The sequence below is a fragment of the Rhinolophus hipposideros genome (assembly GCF_964194185.1).
Source record: "Rhinolophus hipposideros genome assembly, chromosome: X".
NCBI lineage: Eukaryota > Metazoa > Chordata > Mammalia > Chiroptera > Rhinolophidae > Rhinolophus > Rhinolophus hipposideros.
In genome coordinates, this window is record NC_138046.1 from 50,913,735 (window position 1) to 50,936,777 (window position 23,043).

General features: G+C 37.4%; 1 protein-coding gene across 4 annotated transcripts in view; it reads right to left on the minus strand.

Annotated features, from left to right (window-relative positions):
- RNF128 (ring finger protein 128) overlaps positions 1–23,043 on the minus strand; it is a 122,089-nt gene that overhangs the window by 18,831 nt on the left and 80,215 nt on the right. For all 4 annotated transcript variants that reach the window (XM_081041919.1, XM_081041917.1, XM_081041920.1 and 1 more), the window contains exon 2: positions 17,310–17,557. In XM_081041919.1, coding sequence (XP_080898045.1) covers positions 17,310–17,557 — 248 coding nt within the window. The remainder of the gene's footprint in view (positions 1–17,309; positions 17,558–23,043) is intronic.

The following is a 23,043-nucleotide window of genomic DNA, read 5'->3' on the forward strand; positions in this document are numbered from 1 at the left end:
TTCTCTAAAAACTGAAATATGAGAACAACATTAAGACCAAATAGTTTATACTGCATACCTATGTTTGGATACAATTACTTAAGTTGAACTTCTGTGTGCTCAAATATGCCTCAAAAATTTAAAGACAATATGCCACAATTCAAACTGTAACTTATGTTTTATTTCTTAAAAAACAGAATTTCAAGAATATATCTACTTTGTTAAACAAATTACATTGGACACTTTTTCAATGCCTCTCCACTGTATCAGAATTCTCACCTACCCTATAAATTCCAATAGGACACTGTTTCTACCTCTTATCATATTTTGTAATTGTACTACTCACGTCTTTCTCTCCTACTAGATCGAGAGTAGCTTGAGGACTGGGCTTCAATCATTTTTTTTAATTCCCATACTGCCTAGCAGTTGTGCAAACAATAGCTTTTGAATTTAGAAAATTAAAACGGATTTTCATGATTTTCTTATCCAAGTCATAGTTTTATTGAGTAAAGTAGTTACAAAAGAGTCATGGGGATATAAAGTACAGTATGGGTAACATGGTTAATAATATTGTGAAAACTATATATATTGTGTCAGATGGGTATTAGATTGATCGAGGGGATCACTTCACAAATTATATAAATGTCTAACCACTATGCTGTACACCTGAAACTAATATAAAATAACATTGAATGTCAACTATAACTAAAATAAATAGTATGGCATAGGGAATATAGTCAATAATACTGTAATAACTATGTACAGTGTCAGATGGATAATAGACTTATTGGTGTTATCACTCTGTGAGCTATATAAATGTCTAATCACTATGGTGTTTTGTACACCAGAAACTAATAAAAAAGGTAAAAAGAAAAAGTAAAAGCCTGTACTCCATTAAACGTGGGAAAAGAAAGGTTTAGAGAACATACCTATATGGACCCCTACCATGTGTCCAGTTCAACCCGACGTTTTTTACATGTGTCATCTTGTTTAATCATTAACAACCTATGGAATGGGTATTTTAATATACAAGTTTTATAGACAAGAAAAGATTCAAAAGCTTGACTAAAATCCAGGCAGCTGGTTAGTTGCAGAGCTGTGAATTAATTCAAGCCCAGGTTCTATCTGGCTTTGAAGCACATGATCTCTCCACTACAGTACACTGTCTCCATTATCCAATAGCAAAGAAGCCTTTAAAAGACTTCACATTCCTTGTAAAGAAGATAAATGAAAGAAATAAGAAAAAAGAAATCTCAAAGTCAGCTATTATCCAATCTTCAAATCCTTTCTAAATTGTTTACTAATTGAGATTTGGGGAACTCTTTTAAACAAGTATTTTATACCAATAGACTCTCCCCTCCACCTTCCCTATCCTAAGAGATACCTGGTCTAAGAATATTTGGCAGTAGAGTTGAAGACTGATAAAAAGAAGTTTGGTTGTGGGCCAGTATTTTCCTAAACAGAAGCTTAATGTCATTCAAAAGCAATCACTCTAGTCACTGAAGAATCTCAGCTATATGCGATTAAAAAAATATGGTGAATGTTTAACTTAAAAAATATTGTTACAGTAAAAGACACACTGCCATTAATCCCCCTCAAAATACTTCCCCTTGCTTCGAACACACTTATCCCATTGTTCTTGCCACTTTCTGAAGTAGTTCTTTCTGGAAGTCCTCTTTTGTGAGTGTCTTTAGTTGCGCTGTTATGGTTGCCTTAATGTCCTGAATTGATTCAAAACGTTTTCCTTTCATGGTCATTTTGACTTTGGGGAAGAACCAGAAATCACATAGTGCCAGAGCCAGTGAATAAGGTGGATGAGGACACACTGTAATGTTTTTATTTGAAATTGCCATACCAGAAGTGATGCGTGACACGGGGCCATTCCATTGTGATCACAAAATATGGTGAGTGCTGCTGCTGAGTGCCATTCAATGGAAAGGCAGGGATCTTCAATACCAGAAGTGGCACGTTGAACCTTAGTAACAGTGTGTGAGAAGTTTCAACTTGTTTGATGCAGTCAGGCGGGTGTGAGCTACGATTGAGAGAAGGTGTGTTTTAAAGTGTCCTATAAATTGTCCTCCATCATGACAACATTCCATGTCATACATCTCTTCTGGTATATGGAAATTCCTGTCAAATAAAAACACCATGGTGTATCCTCACCCACCTTATTCACTGGATCTGGCACCATGCAACTTCTGGCTCTTCCACAAAGTCAAAATGTTTCAGGACATTGAGGCATCTATGACAGTGCAACTAAAATCACTCACAAAAGAGGACTTCCAGAACTATTTCAGAAAGTGGCAAGAACTATGGGATAAGTGTGTTTGAAGCGAGGGGTAGTATTTTGAGGGGGATTAATGGCAATGTGCCTTTTACTGTAATATTTTTTAAATTTAAACATTTTCTTAAATATATTTTTTCATTTAAATATAATTTTAATTGTATTGTTTGATCACACCTCATATATTTTTTTGGTTCTGAGTAGGACTTTATTTGGGCTGAAAATGATATCCTACCTACTTTATTTGTGTTTTTATTTCCAATTAAGTAAAATAAATGTTTCAGTCTGGTGATTTGTCAGCCTGTATTTTGGTCTCAAGGCATTCAGCTTTTAGCTTAACTGAAACCCACATGATAATACTAGGCATGTAGTCAAACCTAATTACTTGACAGGAGGCAGGGTGTACAAAAGCAAGAAAGGTGGGAGGATATAAGCAAACTAGATATTCTTGCATTTAAGTTACCACTTTTTAAAACATTTTTTTTCATAAAAATTTGGCTCAGAATTTGTAAAATAGAATACTTAAAATCAAGAATTATAGTAAGAGAATTCTTTTCTTTAGATATATTCCTGTGAACAAAATCAATGTTTGAGTCATGTGGCTGTTTAAGATATGTGTACATAAGAACTTAAATAAATCTATCTTTTTTCCATTAAAAACATATGCATAATATTAAAATGAAAGTATCCCTGAAGGAAAGACGAGATACGGGCTATAAAACAGCTTCCCACAAGACTAGAACTACAGAGATGGGGATAAATAAGAATGCAGACCACACGCATGAAGGTGATCCCTGTGAACAGTGTGAGGAAATACCCTCTAAGGTAAAGCAGTGAGAGAAAGGGGATTTCGACCCAGTAGATTGGGTAGATCCGGGGTAGATTTCGACCTGCTCAGATCATAGCATTTTTCAAGGAAAGACAACCAAAACCTTTAGAATCAGTGATATAAATATAAAATTAGAGTAAGTGACTATATAAAAATCCTGAGACCCATTCATTACAAGAGCTTCCTTTTGTTCTGTGAGAAAGTCAGAGAAAGACTATAAAACTAAGTCCTACTCAGACAAGAATTTGTTTAAACTGCTCTTCTTATATAAGAGTCAAAATAATGGTTTTGTAAAAGGTGTTAACTCTCTAATAGGGGCAGGAACGGATACATGCATAAAAACACACCCACTACAAATGTGTATAGTATATTGATAATGTATGTAGACACCTGATAAATCTTCCAGTTAATTGCATGTACTAGTAGAGAAAATTTAATGTAACTATTAAGAAATATTTCAGATATTTTTAGTTATGCTTTAAGTTCAAGGACAAATTTTAAGATATTAATGTCTGAGACCTTAATGAGATATTAATGTCCTTGTCTGAGACCACACAGGACTGCTATCTCTTTGGCAATGAACTACATGGACATGTGTGACATATCTCTGCTCATAAGCCAATTTGAGTTTCAGGGTCTGAGGCTCAGATGCGGGCGAGGGCTGGTCACTAGGTAATTCTGCTAGCAACTGGCCATGCTGTCTGAAACTTAGGACCCCAACAATGAAACCAGGTGCATATCATCAATCTTCATTGTTATGCCAAGCAACCTTGACAAGCTGGTACAACATGGTTCATTGCTCCAAGTGTCTATAAAAAAATATCAATCACCAACATAATGAACACTTTAAGGAACACATTTCCAGGGTTGGTCAAGGGCCAATCATGGGTCCCTTGGAGACTTGGAAGGAGTAAGAAACTAGATCTACCATGTTCTCTCTCTCCTCATAATCCACCCCTCATTCTTGGTCAACGTCTTTTAAACATAACAGTCATAGTTATTTGGGCTTCTACAGTTAGTTACAGCATTTCTACATAAGGTACAGTAATAACAACATAAGCATGTCTAGTACTTTAGAAGCCAACGAAGGGTGAAAATAGGCTGAAAGAAACAATTCTTCCAGTCCATAACAACATTTCAAATATATTTATACTGATATACCTATTCAGCATGTTTACTCCTCTATTGATCTATGGCCACTTGAACTTTGTGATCAACTGTACAGAGCTATTTAATATAATAATGAACTAAATCTATTTCTTCCTCAGACCAGTCCCTCTTTACTGTTATCACATCCTGGGGAGGTTTTGATTTCCCAATAATGTGATTATCATGTGACTTATTTATGTAAGGTAGTTGAATCTTACCAGCAATACTAGTATTACACCATATCACAACATGGTTATGATACAGTTTGGTTTGGTTACAACATAAATCAGGAAGTATCACAGAGTGTTTATTAAACCTTCCTGGAAGAATTGTTCTTTGCCCACATACCAGATATTATGTACAAATGTCACCAGTGACGATGATTCTGTCAGTTGTAGTTTCCATGTTAGCTGAAGACAAAGCCAATCATTTGTCTCAACTCACATTATTATATAGTTATAGGCTCCCATTGACTGTTGTGTGGTAAGGCCATCTCCCTCTGCTGGGGGATACACGAGTATCATTCAGTTTTATTCCTATTCCTACCAGCTAGTTTTATTTTGGCCCACCCTTCAGCGAAGATCAATCAGAGATCAATCAGATGTACAAGTAAGTTACAATTTCATCTAGAAAATTTCATTAAATTTGGGGATCTGCATGTGTCTCATAGATGCTCTCTCTAAGCTTCCATAGCTGAAAATGGAAGGCGGTTAACCCAGGGCTACTTGGGCCTCTGTTTGCAGTAAAATAGTTAACAGACCCTGTTGTGTCAGAGTATATGCTCTTTCCCAGTCTTGAGAGGTAGCATTCTCTAGCATTATGCATTGGATCTGTGTGAGTATATTATCAAGGCTTTATCTTATTTCTAAGTGGATTCTCATTCGTTTCCCTCCTCTTGTAAGATGATTCCTTCCAATCTATTATAGAGAGCAAATTATTTTCTTCTGAAAGTCACTCTTCATTAAAAGTAAATTCAGCTTGTTCCATTATACCTAGGCCTGCTTGTATTTCACCTAGAGCCCTCTTTTGTTTCACTGGCCAATGTTTATTTAATCCAACACCTGCCTTGTTGCCACTGCGTATTAATTGCTTGAGTACGGTTAGGATACATGCAGTGTACCTACAAATGCCAGGTGTCCTATGCCAGAGTCAAATGTATGGTGTTTACTCCCAAATTCAGTTTATTTTGAACATGCCATAGGTTTCCCATAATCTTCCTTGTCTCAGGTTAGAGTTGTTCCCAGAGGGGACACGAATCCACCATGTAATGCCCAGTACATTATCTTCACTCACAACCCACTGATACTTTTCATCTTGTTTAAAAGCTTTCCATCCACAAAAACAGGGATGACATTTGTTCTTACACATTATACCATGACATGTCATATTTGTGCATTTTGGTCATCAAAATTTATGGTTACACATTTATCAGTTTGCGTGACATTATATAGTATGCATCAGAATGCCTCAGAATTTACAAATGACTGAATTTACAAATGAATTCCTAATATTCTACCCACAAAATGGAGATAATGCAGTTAACTATTTAGTGATAGTTACAGCCATCATATACATCAAGCTCTACCTTTTAAAATAAATAGGAAGGAAAATTAAATAACATGTAAATGGCATTCTAGCACTTTCAAATATTTATAAGCAAAAGGGATTATCAGTCATATATTTAACCCTTTAGTCACCAAGGGATAAACAGATATAGCCCATTAAGTAGTGAAAGAGGCCCTCTCAAATGCCTTCTCAAAAAGTGAGAGGTTTCAATTCTATTCTTTACCATTTGTAATATATTTAGTAATAATAATTAATGTAATATATTAATAAAATTTTCATAAAATATATTACAAAATATATTTTATAAACTCTGAAAATTGCTTATAAACAATGAAACCAAAGTTAGATATACAATGGAACTTGTAGAACACCAGGCAGTTCTTTACAAGCTGTATTACTTCCTGACAGGGTTTAATGCCATGTTAATAGATTTATTATAGCACCTGGAATAGAGAAATACAAATGCCACTATGAACATATGCAAACCAAATACTCTTGTCATTGTAACTATAACCTTTGAATAGTTACTCATACATGATACCAATTTCTTTCCAACCTCAGAGATAAAAACTGCACAATATACGAAGGTCAAATATTAACATAGTGTGAAACTACTGAATGGCCCGGCACAGGAATTTGGAACATCCTTTTGACGACAGCTAGTAACAGGCTGAACCTGCCACCAATGTGATAAGCTGCTTCTCTGAGGAGGACAGAAGTCAATTAATTTTAAACATTGAGATAATCACCACTCATTACCATATGTGGGTATCTAATCTTTATAAAGATTTTATAATAAGATTTCAATTTCTCATCTGTTCCTAAATTCAATGAACTTTCTTGCCATAGTATAATGCTAAGTGAAATAAGTCAGACAGAAAAAGCAGAGAACCCTATGATTTCACTGATATGTGGTATATAAACCAAAAAGAACAAGACAAACAAATGAGAAACAAAAACTCATAGACACAGACAATAATTTAGTGGTTACCAGAGGGTAAGGGGGTGGGTGGTGGGTGATGAGGGTAAAGGGGATCAAATATATGGTGATGGAAGGAGAACTGACTCTGGGTGGTGAACACACAATGGGATTTATAGACGATGTAATACAGAATTGTACACCTGAAATCTATGTAAATTTACTGACAATTGTCACCCCAATAAATTTAATATAAAAAAAAAAAAAAGAAATCCTCACTGCTCCTTCACTCCCAAACAAATTGTGTTTATCTTTGCTTATTGGAGAAAGAGTGCATGAAGTGGCCAGAATTTCACTGCCTTTGGAGGAATTTCTCAGTACACATAAAAGTATATTCTTGCACCTATTATATGATCGGCTGAAAGCTTTAAATCCCTACTAAGCATTCTGGAGAAGTGGCATACCACTCTATCGCTATGGTGAAAATACTTGAGAAGGGGAGGAGGTAAGAAATGATGGTGGCTTGCATCAGGGTGGAAGCAATAGCATTGGTTAGAAGTAATTAGATTCTGGATATACAATGAAGGTAGAACCAACAGGATTTGCTTATGGAGGTTACATGGGAAGTGAGAGAAAAGAGGGAAAAGAATAACTCCAAGGTTTCTGGCCTGGAGTGAAGCGAAGTTCTTTTCAAAATGGAAGCAATAATAGCATGCTTGTGTGTCTACAGTAACAGAAGACAAGGTAGAGGATATATGATAGACATAGATGCAGACAGATGGTAGGTGTGGAAGGAGTTTGTGGAAGTACTCTTTTGATTACTTCGATTTTCTCATTGGGATAAGATCCCAAATACAAGTTGAGAGTAAAGATGCAGGAGGTGTTGATGGTTTAAGGAGAAGGGAACATACATGATTAGTCACCTAGGAAAGCAGGAGAGGAAATGGATAAGAAAACATAGTATGATTGTTAGGCAGCACTATGGGCTCACTCTGAGTTTATGGTCAAAAATTTAAAGTGAGATCAGTCTGCATATACGTCAATGTTTTTCTGTTACTTCAGCTTGCAAAGAGCAGGTAGAGTAGGTGGAAAGTAGGATTTAACCAGGGCTGGATTTTGACAGCAAGTGTAACACAGAAAAGGGCCAAGGTAACTGACGATGTATGCATGGGAGAGACCATGGAAATTAAGCTGGGTAAGGAGAGAAGTGAGCATATCAGGGGAATGAGGGGCAGTTTAAATGTCATAGGATCAATGCCACGTAACTATATGTATTTCCATGTTCAATGATGCTTTGAAACATTTGCTCTATTATTTTTATACTTTGTACTTATTCATAAATCAGTTGTTAAAATATGGTAGAAATTATGAATACATGACTGTTTAGAGCCTAGCACTCTTTCATGCACAATTAGATCATTAAACCTGCCTTCTCTTAAAATTCAGCCTAGTCTCTCTTCCCAGCCCTGGCCCCACAAACAAATACACACATGCACAGGCATATACATATATGGGAAATAACAGTGGTTATTTTGGGTGGTGACTATAGTTTTTTTGTTATATGGGGTTTTGGGTGAAGGGTTTTCCTTGTACTTTGTACTTTGTTTGTTTTTAAAAAATCTCTTTGGTCATTTGCAAACTGATTAATGTTCTTTGTTTCAGGTGTACAAAACCTAATGATTAGACATTTACACCCCTGACAAAATGATACCACCACCAAGTCTACTACCCATCTCACACTGTACATAGCCATTACAATACCATGACTATATTCCCTATGCTGTATTTTATATCCTGTGAACATATAGATATAGATATATACTTATATATCTATATAGATACAGATATATATGTATATATATATTTAACTAAACAAGACGTTAAATATTATTTTATATTAGTTTTTAGAAGTACAGCACAGTGGTTAGGCATTTATATCATCTATGAAGTGATCCCCCCAATAAGTCCAGTACCCATCTGACACCCTATATAGTCTTTACAACATTATTGATTATATTACCCATACTGTATTTCACATCCCCGTGACTATTTTGTGACTATGAATTTGTATTTTCGAATCCCTTCACCTTCTCCCCCATGCCCCAAACTCCCTCCCATCTGGCAACCATCAGTTTTTTTTCTCTGTATCTCTGAGTCTATTTCTGTTTTGTTTGCTCATTTATTCTGTTCTTTAGATTTCACATATAAGTGAAATCATATGGCATTTGTCTTTCTCAGTCTGACTTATTTCACTTAGCATAATATGCTCTAGATTCATCTACATTATTGCAAATGGTAAGATTTCATTCTATTTAATGGCATAGTAATAGTCCATTGTATAAATGTACTACAATTTCTCTATCCAATTGTCTATTGATGAGCATTTTGGTTGTTTCCGTATCTTGGCTCTTGTGAATAGCACTGCAGTGAACATAAGGGTGCATATATCTTCTCAAATTAGAGTTTGGGTTTTTTTTGGATAAATACCCAGAAGTGTAACTGTTGGGTTATAATGTAGTTCTATTTTATAATTTTTTAGGAACTTCCATACTGTTTTCCATAGTGGCTGCACCAATTTGCAATCCCATCAACAATGCACGAGGGTTCCCTTTTCTCCACATCCTTGCCAGCACTTATTGTTTGTTGATTTATTGATGATAGCCATTCTGACAGGTGTGTGGTGGTATCTCATTGTGGGATTTTCTTTTTTTTAATTTCTCTGATGATTAGTATTGTTGAGCATCTTTTCATATGTCTACTGGCCATGTGTATGTCTTATTTAGAGAAATGTTTATTCATGTCTTCTGCCCATTTTTCACCTGGATTGTTTATGGTTTTGGTGTTGAGTTGTATGAAGTTTTTTTAAATAGATTTTGGATATTAACCCCTTATCAGATATATCATTGGAAAATATCTTCTCCTACGCAGTAAGATGTCTGTTTTGTTGACGGTTTCGTTTGCTGTGAAAAAACTAAGTTTGATGTAGTCCTATTTGTTTATTTTTTCTTTTGTCTTCCTTGCCTGAGGAGATACATCAGTAAAAAATATTACTAAGGGTAATGTCTGAGAGTTTATTCCCTATATTTTCTTCTAAAAGTTTTATGATTTCAGGTCTTACATTTAATACTTTAAATCCATTTTGAGTATATTCTTGTATATGGTGTAAGAAGGTGGTCCAGTTTCATTTTTTTTGCATGTATCTGTCCAGTATCCCCAGCACCATTTATTGAATAGACTGTCTTTACCTCAATGTAAATTCTTGTTTCCTTTGTCATAGGTTAAACAACCATATAGACATGGATTTGTTTCTGGGCTCTCTATTCTGTTCCATTCTGCTTTTATGCGTCTGTTTTTATGCCAATACCACGCAGTTTCAATTACTATAACCTTGTAGTATAATTCAATATCAGGTAGCATGATACCTCCAGCTTTGTTCTTATTTTTCAGGATTGCCATGGCTATTCGGGCTTTTTAATGGTTCCATATAAATTTTAGGATTATTCTAGTTCTGTGAAAAATGCCATTGGTATTGTGGTAGGGATTGTGTTGAATCTATATACTGCTTTGGGTAGTATGGGCATTTGAACTATATTAATTCTTTCTATATATGAGCATGGTATTATATATATTTCCATTTATTTGTATCTTCTTTAATTTCTCTCGTCAATCTCTTATAATTTTCTCAGTACAGGTCTTTTTCTTCCTTGGTTAAATTTATTCATATTTTATTTTTTATGAAATTGTAAATGGGATTGTTTTCTTAATTTCTCAGTCTGATACTTCATTATTGGAATATAAAAATGCAACTGATTTCTGAATATTAATTTTGTATCCTATTTTGCTAAATTCATTTATCAGCTCTAACAGTTTTGGGGTGGAATCTTTGGGGTTCTCTCTATATAGTATCATGTCATCTGCAAATAATGACAACTTTACTTCTTCGTTTCCCATTTGGATGCCTTTTATTTCCTTTTCTTGTCTGATTGCTGTGGCTAGAACTTCCCAAACCATGTTGAATGAAACTGGTGAAAGAAGGCATCCTTATCTTAAGGGGCATGCTTTTAGCTTTTCCACATTGAGTATGATATTAGCTATGGGTTTGTCATATATGGTCTTTATTATGTTGAGATATGTTCCCTCTATTCCCACATTGCTGGGAGTTTTTATCTTAAATGGATTCTGGACTTTGTCAAATGCTTTTTCTGCATCTATTGATAGGACCATATGATTTTTACTTTTCATTTTATTTATGTGGTGTATAACATTAATTGCTTTGCACGTAGTGAGCCGACCTTGTATATCAGGAAATAATCCCACTTGATTGTGGTATATGATCCCTTTTTTCCCCCTTCTTCCACCTCCCCGCCCTCCCCACACACACACACTCCCGTTCAAGCCGTTGTTTCTCAGTCTAGTCATGTAGGACACAGCTCCCTGGCCCATGCTTGTATTATGAGCCTTGTGCTCCCTCTGGCTGAGGCAGTAGGTCGCCGGTCTTGGGTTGGCCACTCACAGCAGCTCACGGCAGCTCTCGCTGGCTACTGGCCACTCATGCTGGCTGCAGGCCACTCACGCTGTCCACCGGCCGCTCATGGCAGCACACGGTAGCCCATGTCGACCTCTGGCGGCTCATGGCAGCTCAGCTCCAGGGAGAGCCATTGTTCACAATCTTAGCTGTAGAGGGCGCAGCTCACTGGCCCATGTGGGAATCGAACCAGCGGCCTTTGCCCTTGGCATCAGGAACACGGGCTCCAACCACCTGAGACACTGGGCTGACCTCTGATCTTTTTAATGTATTGTTGAATTCGGTTTGCTAACATTTTTTGAGGATTTTGCATTTATGTTCATTACAGATATTGGCCTATAGCTTTCTTTCTTTTTTTTTTTGTAATGTCTTTCTTTGGTTTTGGAATCAGGGTAACAGTAGACTTGTAAAATGAACTTGGGAGCCTTCCCTCCTCCTGGATGTTTTGAAATAGTTTGAGAAGAATAGGTGTTAATTCTTTTCTGAATGTTTAGTAAAATTCACCTGTGAAGCAATCTGGTCCAGGACTTTTGTTTGTTGGGAGTTTGTTGATCACTGATTCAATTTTGTTGGTAGTAATCAATATGTTCAGATTTTCTGTTCCTACGTGATTCAGCCTTAGAAAATTGTATGTTTCTAGGAATTTATCCATTTCTTTCATATTGTCCAATTTATTGGCTTATAATATTTTTAATTTTTTTTGTATTTTTTTTTGTCAGTTGTCATGTCTCCTCTTCCACTTCTGATTTTACTTATTTGGGTCCTCTCTTTTTCTTGATGAGTCTCGTTAAAGGATTTTCAATTTTGTTTATCTTTTCAAAAAACCAGTTCTTGGTTTCATTGATCTTTCGTATTGTTTTTTGTTTAACATTTATTATTATTATTATTCTTAGTTTCAGGTGCACAAAACAAAGTAATAGTTAGACATTTATCATTTATATCCCTCACACTATGTGAGCCCCCCCATCCACTACCCCTCTGACATCGCACACAGCCATTACATTTCCACTTTCTCTATTCCTAATGCTGTACTTTGCTTCTTGTAACTGTATGTATGTGTTTTATATATAATATAAAATTGTAGTTGACATTCATAATTTATGCACCCCTATATTTACTGCAGCACTATACACAATAGCCAAGACATAGAAACAACCGAAATGACCATCGGTAGACGAATGGATTTTTTAATCTCTATTTCATTTATTTCCACTCTTCTATTTATCATTTCCTTCCTGGTACTCACTTTGGGCTTTGTTTGCTATTCTTTTTCCAGTTCCTTTAGGTGTAAAGAAAGACTGTTGATTTGAGATTTTTCTTGTTTCTTTAGGTAGGCCTGCATTGCTATGAATTTCCCTCCTAGGAATGCCTTCGCTGTGTCCCATAGATACTGGGTCATTATGTTTTCATTTTTATTTGTCTTGAGGCATCTTTTGATTTACTCCTTGATCTCACTGTTGTCACATTCATTATTTAGTAGCATGTTATTTAGTCTCCATGTGTTTGTGTGTTTTTCAGTTTTTTTCTTGTAATTGATTCCTAGTTTCATACCACTGTGGTCAAAGAAGACAATATGATTTCAATATTCTTAAATCTATTGAGACTTTTTTTTGTGGCCTAACATGTGGTACACCTTGGAAAATGTTCCATGTGCACTTCAAAAGAATGTATATTCTGCTGCTGTGGGGTGAAATGCTCTAAAAATATCAGTTAGATCCATGTGGTCTACTGCGTCATTTAAGGTCGCTGTTTCCCTGTTGATTTTCTGTCTGGAAATCTGTCCATTGGTGTCAGTGGGGTGTTAAAGTCCCATACTATGATTGTGTTATGCTTGATCTCTGCCTTTATGTTGGTCAATATTTGCTTTATATATTTGGGTGCTCCTATGTTAGGTGCATATTTACTAGGGTGATGTTCTCTTGTTGGATTGATCCCTTTATTATTATGTAATGTCCTTCTTTGTCTTTTATTATAGTCTTCATTTTAAAGTCTATTTTATCTGATATAACTATTGCTACTCCAGATTTTTTCTTGTTTCCATTTGAGTGGAGTATCTTTTTCCATCCCTTTATTTTTAGTCTGTGTGTGTCTTTTGATATGATGTGGGTCTTTTGTAGACAGCATATGCATGGGTTTCACCTACTCTATGTCTTTTGATTGGAACATTTAATTCATTTACATTTAAAGTGATTATTTATAGGTACATAGTTATTGCCATTTTATTATTCGTACCTTTTATTTTCTTTTGTTTTCTTCTTTCTTCTGTTTAAAGAAGCCCTTTTAACATTTCTTGTAATGCTGGCTTGGTGGTAATGAACTCCTTTAGCTTTTCTTGTCTGGGAAGTGCTTTATCTCTCCTTCAATTTTAAATGACAGCCTTGCTGGGTGGAGCAGTCTTGGTTGTAGTCCCTTGTTTTTCATCACTTGGAATATTTCCTGCCACTCTCTTCTGGCCATCAAAGTTTCTGTTCAGAAATTAGCCAATGGTCTTATGGGAGTTCCCTTGTACGTAACCAGTCTTTCTCTTGGTGCTTTAAGGATGTCCTCTTTGTTTTTGACCCTTGCCATTTTAATTTTGATGTGACTTGGTGTGGGACTGAGTTCATCTTGTTTGGGACTCTGTGCTTCCTGGGCTTGTATTTCTATTTACTTTGCCAGGTTAGGGAAGTTTTCAGTCATTTCTTCAAACAGGTTCTCGATCCCTTGTTCCCTCTCTTCTCCTTCTGGTACTCCTATGATACCTATGTTGTTATGCTTGATGTTGTCCCACAGGTCGCTTAAACTATTTTCATTTTTTAAATTCTTTTTTTTTCTTTTTGTTGTTCCAATTGAGTGTATTCTGCTACGTTGTCTTCTAAATCGCTGATTCAATCCTCTGCTTCATCTAATCTGCTATTAATTCCTTCTAGTGTATTCTTCATTTCAGTTATTGTATTCTTTATTTCTGAGTAGTTCTTTTTTATGGTTCTATGTCCTTCTTTATGTTTGCTATCTCTTTGTTGAAATTCTCATTAAGTTCCTTGAGCATTCTTATAAGCAGTGTTTTAATCTCTGTCTCTGGTAGGTTGGTTGGCTCCATTTCATTTAGTTCTATTTCTGGAGGTTTTTATTGTTCCTTTACTTGGGACATGTTTCTTTATTTTCTCATTCTGGCTGCCTCTCTGTGTTTGCTTCTATGTTTAGGTAGATCTCCTATGTCTCTCAGTCTTTCTTGCATGGCCTTACGTAGTATGTGTTCTGTGTGGTCCAATGGTACAGTCTCCCTGATCTCCTTTGCGTGTGGTCCAGGAGTGTCACTTGAGTGTGCTGTGTGTGTTCTCCTGTTGTAAGTGAGCCTTGATTGCTTTTGACACATCAGTGAGTGGGACTGACTGACTTCCGGGCTGACTGACTGTGAGGACCGTCTACGCCCACAGTGTATGAGCTGCTTTGTGGGGGCTAACCCCTTAGAGGATTCGCCCCCACAGGTTCTTGTGCCTGTTTAGAAACCTCCCCCTTTGGGAGTCCCACTTGTAGGGCTAACTAGGTAGCACTCTGGTGTGGTCTGAAGCCAGCCTCTGGGTGTGTTGTTTCTGGTGTCTTTTGGGAGGGGCGCCCATGGAGGCCAATTTCAGCCTTGCCTGTTCCTGGCCAGCTGCTACCTGGTAAGAGCCACAAAGCTATATGTGGTTGGCTGCTGCCAGTGCTGTGCCTGGAGGCATGTCGGGGTGGCCTTGCTGTGAATCGAGGCTAGCTGCCACCAGTTGTGAGCCTGAGGCTGCTTAGTAAAATGCCCAGGGTCCCACAGACCTATTGCCACCTGCCGGCTGCCTGTAAGGTCCAGCTATTGAAAGAGCCTCCTTTGGTTCGGGGGCTAGGCTGCCTGAACTGGTGCTGAGAGTGTCCCAGGCAATGCAGCACTAGCTGGGCATGGTGGAGTTCAAGTGAGTCACTAGACATGGCCAGTGGTGATTTTTACAAAGTTAATGCAGATTCAGTTCTTCCACCAGTGATCATCCTGTGAGCACTTCACCCTTAGAACACCATAACCAGCCACCACTTGCTTCAGGTTCGCAAATTACTGACAGCTGCCCAAGAGTGGCTGCGGTGCAGGTTTTGTGTCTCTGTCCACCACCAAAATCTCCCGGGACCATCACAGGCTGTCCACTGCTATAAAAGGCCTCCGTGGCTTGTGGGGTGGGGCCAGCCACCCAGGTGCCCAGAGCGCCCCTGACAATGTAGCTCTAGATAGGCAGGGTGGGGTTCCATGGAGCTAAGGGTTATGGTCTGTGGTTTCTACAAAGTCAATGCTGTCTCCGCTCCTGCACCAGTCCTGGGCCTACGATCACCCCGCAAAAATGCCCCGAGTACACCACGGCTAGTCACCACCCGTCTAAGGCCTACAGATTCCCGAGAGCTGCCTCTGAGACACTGTGGTGCAGGTCTTGGGTTACCACCCACCAGTAAATGTTTCCAGTGTCACCGCAGGTATTCCATCAGCTGCAAAAAGGCTTCTGCAGCCTGTGGGGAGGGGCCAGCAGCCCAGCAGTCAAGAGTGCCCTGGGTAAAGTAACACCAGTTGTGTGTATGTGGGGTGGGGGGTGGGGGGAAGGGTGGGATGGGAACCCAGCTCCTTACCAAGGCAGTGTGCATGTACAGATTCCACCAGACCAATGTGGTCCTAGACTTGGTCCTTTGAAGGAGGGCTTAACCCTGTAAAGATGGCGTCCTCCTATAAACCACACGTGTATCAGGATCCACACAGGGACAACAATGGCTCCTGTGCCTCCAGTTCCTGCACCAAAGCCACACCACTCAGTCCTTCCCTGCATGTCTCTGGGCCTCCCGAGCTGCCATCCCTCCACCAGAGACCAGGTGAGTGACCACAAGCGAGTGAGTCCATGTGCCGGCTCTGCTGGAGGGTGTCTGGGTTTCCAGCTGCCCTTCTCCCCATCAGGAAGGGCAGACAGAGTCCTCGATGATTTTCACTATCAGATGCCATGTGAACTCCTCTTCCTGGCACAGGACCCCTGGGCTGGGACCCATCCATCTTCAGGGGGAACATCTGCCACCGAGGTGTCCCTCCAGGTATTCAATCACCATTTGTGGCGTTGAGGTCAGCCCACTTTGGGTCTTCTCCCCTCCTACCCGTCTTGATGTGGCCTCTTGTTTATATTCTTAGTTATAGGGGTTCTTCTGCTCAGCTAGCCTTCAGATGATTCTTGAGATTAATTGTTCTATAGTTTATGTGTAATGTTGGTCTGATCCTGGGAGGCAGCAGGCATAGCATTTACCTAATCCACCATCTTGGTCCTCTCTTGCAAATTCCCATGTATTTTCTTTCTTCTTCTTTTTTTTTTTAATTAAAGGTATTGGGGTGGCAATATTTAGTAAAACTACATAGGTTTCTAGTGTACATTTCTATTATACATCATCTATATATCACATTGTGTACTCACCACCCAGAGTCAGTTTATAGTCCACCACCATATATTTGTCCCCCATTACCCTCTTCTACAGCCCTCCCCCCTTACCCTGTGGTAAGAACTAAACTGTTGTTTGTGTCTATGAGTTTTTGTCTCTTTGTTTGTTTGTCTCGTTCCTTTGTTGCTTTCAGTTTTATATTCTACATAAGAGTGAAGTCAGATGGTTCTCGACTTTTTCTGTCTGACTTATTTTGCTTAGCTACTATGGAATACTATTCTGCCATAAGAAAAGATTAAATACTCCCTTGTACTTTCTAATTTCTAAATTTTCTATATTGAGTATGAAATGCTTTTGTAATTTAGGAAAAGACTATTTAAAAAACATACGTATTTATACCCATATATAATTAAATGCTGGCTGTGCTCCATAATGAGGTTTTAGAAAACTTAATCAGGTAGGATTAAGGCCATAGACAATTTACAGAAAATAAAAGATTTGAGAGGCTATAAGCTGATATACTTTTTAAAATTATCAGGTTTTGTACAACATATGCATGGATCATTATCAAGTGAAATATATTAAAACACATGATATCAAAACTAAATTAATACAATAAATTAATTTTAAATTGGAAGAAAGGACCTTTACAAACCTGCTTTCTGGTTTGAGCTCTTGTGTTCCGTAATCTTCGAGCAGAATAAAAGATAAAATAGCCCACAGTTGCTGCCGTAATAATAAAAAAGGACACAGAAACGAGGAAAATTGAATAGTGATTCACCCAAGGGCCATGTTTTTTCCCTACTTCGATGACCATTGTTACTTGTACGCCTCTTTGAATTGATTGTAGGATTTTTGTGCCTTTCAGATTGCCAATCATGATTGCAACAATGTCTCCTGCACCTGTAAAAGAAAAGGAATTTAGTTTTGCTTTGGTAAAGCATTCTTAGTATAAAAATCCAAGTGCTAACGTGATTTTAAATGATTCCCAATGAGGCAAAGAAAGGATACTCATTTATTTAATTAACACTTATTGGGCACCTAATATGTGTATATAAATTATAGCAGATATACACATGCCAAGACTTGGTTACTAATCTTAAGGAACTCATAGTTTCGTAAGGAAGCTGTGATACATAACAAACATCTCCACTCTCCACAGATTAACCACTGATAATTCAACAGTTGAGTCTGGGGCCTAATTTGCCTCGTATATGAAGGCTTTCTGTAAGATAAATAGTCTCCTGGATGGTAAAGAATAGGGCTTACATCCTGCAGAATCTGAGATTTGGGAAACACAAAAATATTTTAACTATACATTTCCCAATTTATAAGGTAGGATAGACTTTCTCAGGAGCTCACTACTAAACAGTGTAACAATTTACAAATTAAGATTAGTAATTTGAGAAAAATAATATTTACAAGCCCAAATGTACTATATACATACATATACACACACACACATACATACATATGCCATTTTTTTATATCCTCAAAATCAATATAAAATTTGTCCAAGGTACTCTAAGGTTTTGCATGGACCTAATCTGGTTAGCAATGAATATAAAACTGGTAGAGATGTATGTTACTATTCAACACCAACTAAAATCAATTCTAAAATTAGACTAAATTCATTACTTAGTCCAGTAGTCTAAGTGCTAGTTGAGTTGACCCGGAGAATGAAGGCACCTACTAAGCAGGGCTCTTGGCTGTTGATTGGGCTCAAATATAAAAATAGAGCCTAGCAGTCATTGCTGAGCAAGGGCCTCTCATACAAGCAATGCCTCAGGGAAAAGTTTCCACTGAATGGCCTGCCTGCACTATGTTCCTGCCATCTGAGCCAACCTTATAAAGGAGTTCCTGGAGTTGTATTTCAACCAACATGACTGGGATTTTCCCAGTCCAATCATAGCTGTGCAGTTACAACCTCATTAACATCTTCACTAACCAATCAGGACAGTGTTTTTTGGACCAACCAAACTGAGGATTTGGAGTCCTCATTTGCATGAGAATGGAGCAATCAGGGACCAGGGGCAAGGACTTCTCTATATAAGTAAGCTTCCCTGTGGCTCTTGGAACTGCACTTTCCCTGGCTGGAGCTATACCAGCTAAGCTGACTTGCTGGAGCAGAGCAGAACTGTCTTGCTGGGGAGGGGCTGAGCTGCAACACAGGGATTGCTTCACGCCCAGGGCCACCTCCCAGCTATGCTTTTCTCAAGCTGAGCTGTATCACAATTGAGCTGTTCCACAGCTGTGTTATATCACAATTAAACTGTTTGCACTGAATAAAGTCTCCTCCCCCTTCACTGCACCCCAAATTGGGAATTTCTGTTTGTGTTGACTGGCATCAACGACCATAGACCATCGGGGTTAACAGTCTAAAGGTCTAATCTCTGTAACACTTCCCTCTCTAACCCCCCACTAATCTTTCTCCTCCCTACCGCCCAACTATATAAATGTTGTGAAAAAAATAAAGGACAAACATCTTTCCCGATGCTGTGAGAATGTCAGATGACTCAATTTCAATGCTTATCAAGGTTTATATTCCTTCTAGTTTATAGACCAATAACCTTAAGCAAAAGAATAGAGTTCTTTGAATGTTAAGAGATTACCAACCAGAGAAACCTCCCACTGATATTAAGTTAAAGTACTATCTTGGTTAATGATCAAACTCTAATCTGGAATAAACAAAACCACACACACACAACCCTAAAAGGACCTTCAGACTAGAATTTAAATACAAAAGTACAATATTAAAATAGTATCCATACTTTTAATAATCAAATTAAGAGTACAAACCTTAAATATCAATATACATAGCAGAATTATTCCCCAGGTAATCCCTTAAATGTACTGCCCCCAGTTGCCAAAGTCTTCAAAAGACCAAGATCCTCTCTTTACTTGAAAGTATATATTCCAAAACTATATTTATAAGGTATTATTACAGTTCTTTAAAGTTACTATTTAAGGTATTATTACAGTTCTTTAAAGTTACTAAAGTTACTAATACTAAAGATACTATTTTTATTTATGATAGCCAGTTAAAAACTTTTATAACTTTACTGACTTATTTGCAATCACTCATTTGGTAGACATTGATGACTCATTCTCTTCATGTTTACAGGGGGAAAAAATCTCAAAGGCAATGGGAAGTGAAGGAGTCTGAAACGCTTACAGTTGCAACTTTTTCCTCTATCTAGTATATGACCCAAATATCCTTTATGGATCTAGAGAATTGGTGATTTTGCAAGAGAGTGGCTCATTTTTCTATTTATTTGGGGCTTTAAATGTCTAGCTTTGGCACTAAAATCATAGTCTTTGTCTTTTCTCTACAAGCCATCTGTCAGGAAGATTTCTGGTTATAAAGTTTCAATTAACTATATAACCTAGCATTGATTTCTGATACTGTAACCTGTATAATCTTTGAAGGCATGGATAATTCTAAAAATTAGGTTTGGGAGTACATAATAATTTTCAAGATTTAGTTTTAATAATAGATGTGTTCTGATTTTTTTTGACTAACAGAAATATGTTTTCATTCTTTTAGAAGATATGAGGTGGGTGGCAGGGGTGAATGCTCAGGAACATACGCACCATTGTGGTCAGATGGAGATTGAAAAACAAGGATAGTCAAGAAATACATTGTCTATACATAATGAACAATGTTGTGCTTCAACCACCCCAATTCATATTCATACAAGCTATATATAGTCCAACTACTGAATCAGCTTTCTAACCACATAAAAGATCTATTTCTAAGTGTTATTATATATGTCCTCTTTACATGCCCCTGCAACTATTTAAAAACTGTTCCCCCTCCACTGTTCCCAACCACAGTTAATGGCATTACAACTATCTGGTCACCTGGTTTAGGAACCTCAGAATCATGTGTGAATACTTACTGCTAACCTACTAAGTCATGTAGATGCTACTTCCTTGGCATCTCCTATGGTATTATCAGATTCTTCTTTCCATTCCTGCTGCCTATGTAATATAGGCCGTCATAATGTCGTTACATGAACTACTTCATTAACCTCCTAATTGGTCACTGAATATCCAATTTCCCCCCACACCTTCATCAGAGTTTACCTTCCTGGTTGACTTTTACCATCACTTGGTTGAATAATGCCTGTTCCCTGCTCAGAAGTCTTTACTGACTCCTTATTCCCTATCAAAGTTTGACTCCTCGGCCTAGTATTTAAAGCATTATATGACCTGGTCCCAACTAACCTTTCAAGTTGGATATATCTCCACTACACTCCCATGTCATGAACACTCAGATCCAGCCACATGGGATTGACTATTGTCATTCACTTTTCATAACTCTCCTTTTATTCCTTCTGTTCCCTCAGCCTAAAATGTCCTAATCTGCTCTGACACTTCCACCATACTTCTCTGCCTGTCTATTACTCAAATCCCAGCTCAAATATTGCCTCCTATGTTAATTTCCCAAGTTCCAAGTTGGAATATAAATGTTCTCTCTCTTTTTTTTGTCACTTGGTTTTAACATCTTCTAGTACTTCACTTTGCTTTGCATTTCAATTGGCATGCCATATTACCTCTTTAAGAACATTTTAAGGGCAGAGACCATCTTTTAATTAACTACAGTAATGCTTTCCATTATCTTGTATTGTCAGGGAATTAGATGTTCCATATAAATAAAATTTTCAAGTAATAAAAATTTTTACACAAACATTTAATTTTAACAATTTTGAATGGACATTTAGAAAAGCAATCTACAGTGTCTGATTTTCCTACCTAGGATATACTGATTATGATTTATTATGGACAGCAGATCATCTTTGTAAGCCATTATTTAATATAGTAGTAAGGTTATTTGTCCCCAAACTGTCATGATTTTTCACCATAGTCATAGATTTTTGGAGCTTGAATGGACCCTAGAGATAATTCAGTTTGAATCATTTTTGAATTCTCACTTTGAGTAATTTTCTTTGGAGGAAGAAGGTTCTCACTTGTTGAGGCTAGCAGCATTTCTCCTCTCTTTCTAATCCTACTGTCAACTGAAAACTCAACCAAGCTGAGTCTGAAGAAAGAGTAAAATAGACTTCCAGAGAGAGAGCTTGAGGGCTTCAGTGCAAGTACCCTCTGATATTTATATTGGTTGCTCAGTGACATTTTTGTTTACTTCCTGAATGCTGGTTATGCTCTGGATAATTGAGGTTGCCAGATAAGATTTATCTATAAACTAAGTGCTTTATATGCATTTAACATATTCAATCTCCACATCAACCCTACAAGGTAGGCATTGCTATTATCCCATTAAAGATAAGACTGACTGACTTGCCTAGGACAATACAAGCTAATAAGTGCACAACTGGTATCTGAACACAGGCAGTTTGGCTTCAGTGCCTCTGCTCTTTACCACCTTTTCCTACATCAGTTTTCTATCTTCAGTGAAATCTAAAGCTTTTATTTGACTGCAAAAATGAAATTTAAATAGGTACATTTGGGGGAGGGTGTGTGGTAAATGAGTAAAAACTGGTTCTCGGGGGCAAATTCTTGATTTGCATCATGTACCAATTTCCATGGTATAAACACAACTTCCAGGGCCATATGAATGTGGAGTTGGGAAATTATGGGTACAGTTGATTGAGCCACATGAGTCCAGCACACCGCTGGACATTACAGAGTCAAAACTCAAAGACAAGTAGTATACAGTTCAAAGCTTACAACAAAATTACTTGGTTTATTCATTTCACTTATTCATACCTACTTGGAAAAGCCAGTCAAAGTTCATGTACAATACCAAATTAAATTTGCTTTTCTACTTGCAACTCTGTTGAAAACCACAAAATATGATATGTACCATGAAATTCCAAAGAATAACCAGAATTCTTCTTGAGGAAAAGGAAGAAAAAAAAAACTTTTCTGATTGGTGTGTGTGTGTGTGTGTGTGTGTGTGTGTGTGTGTGTGTGTGTGTTGTTAAAGCAGGCCTTGCTGAGCCTTTGTCTCCCTTAGGCTTTCTCTGTCCCTAAAATATTGGAGACTCACAGGGCTATTATTATGCTTCAGCTGATTCCAAACCTCTTAAGTTAAAATTAGTGACTTTATAAGTGATCTTTTTAAAACATCACAAAACATATTCTGTATGTAGTTAGCCATTTATTATAAGCACCATATATGTAGTCATATTCAGAACTTATTCTGAATATTTACTCTATAATTTCTGGTGTATTGAGGAATAGAAAGTGAAGAGAACATTGAAAATGCATACACAAAGGCCAGAAGCTTTTCTCATCTTAACCAAGATTTAGAAAATGTGAAAAATGGCATTTTTTTCAAAGAGACAATTAAAATATAATCTTTTGCCTATTTGAAAGGCTGGGGTACTGATATTTCCTTCCTAGAGAAACTCAACGCACTGTTC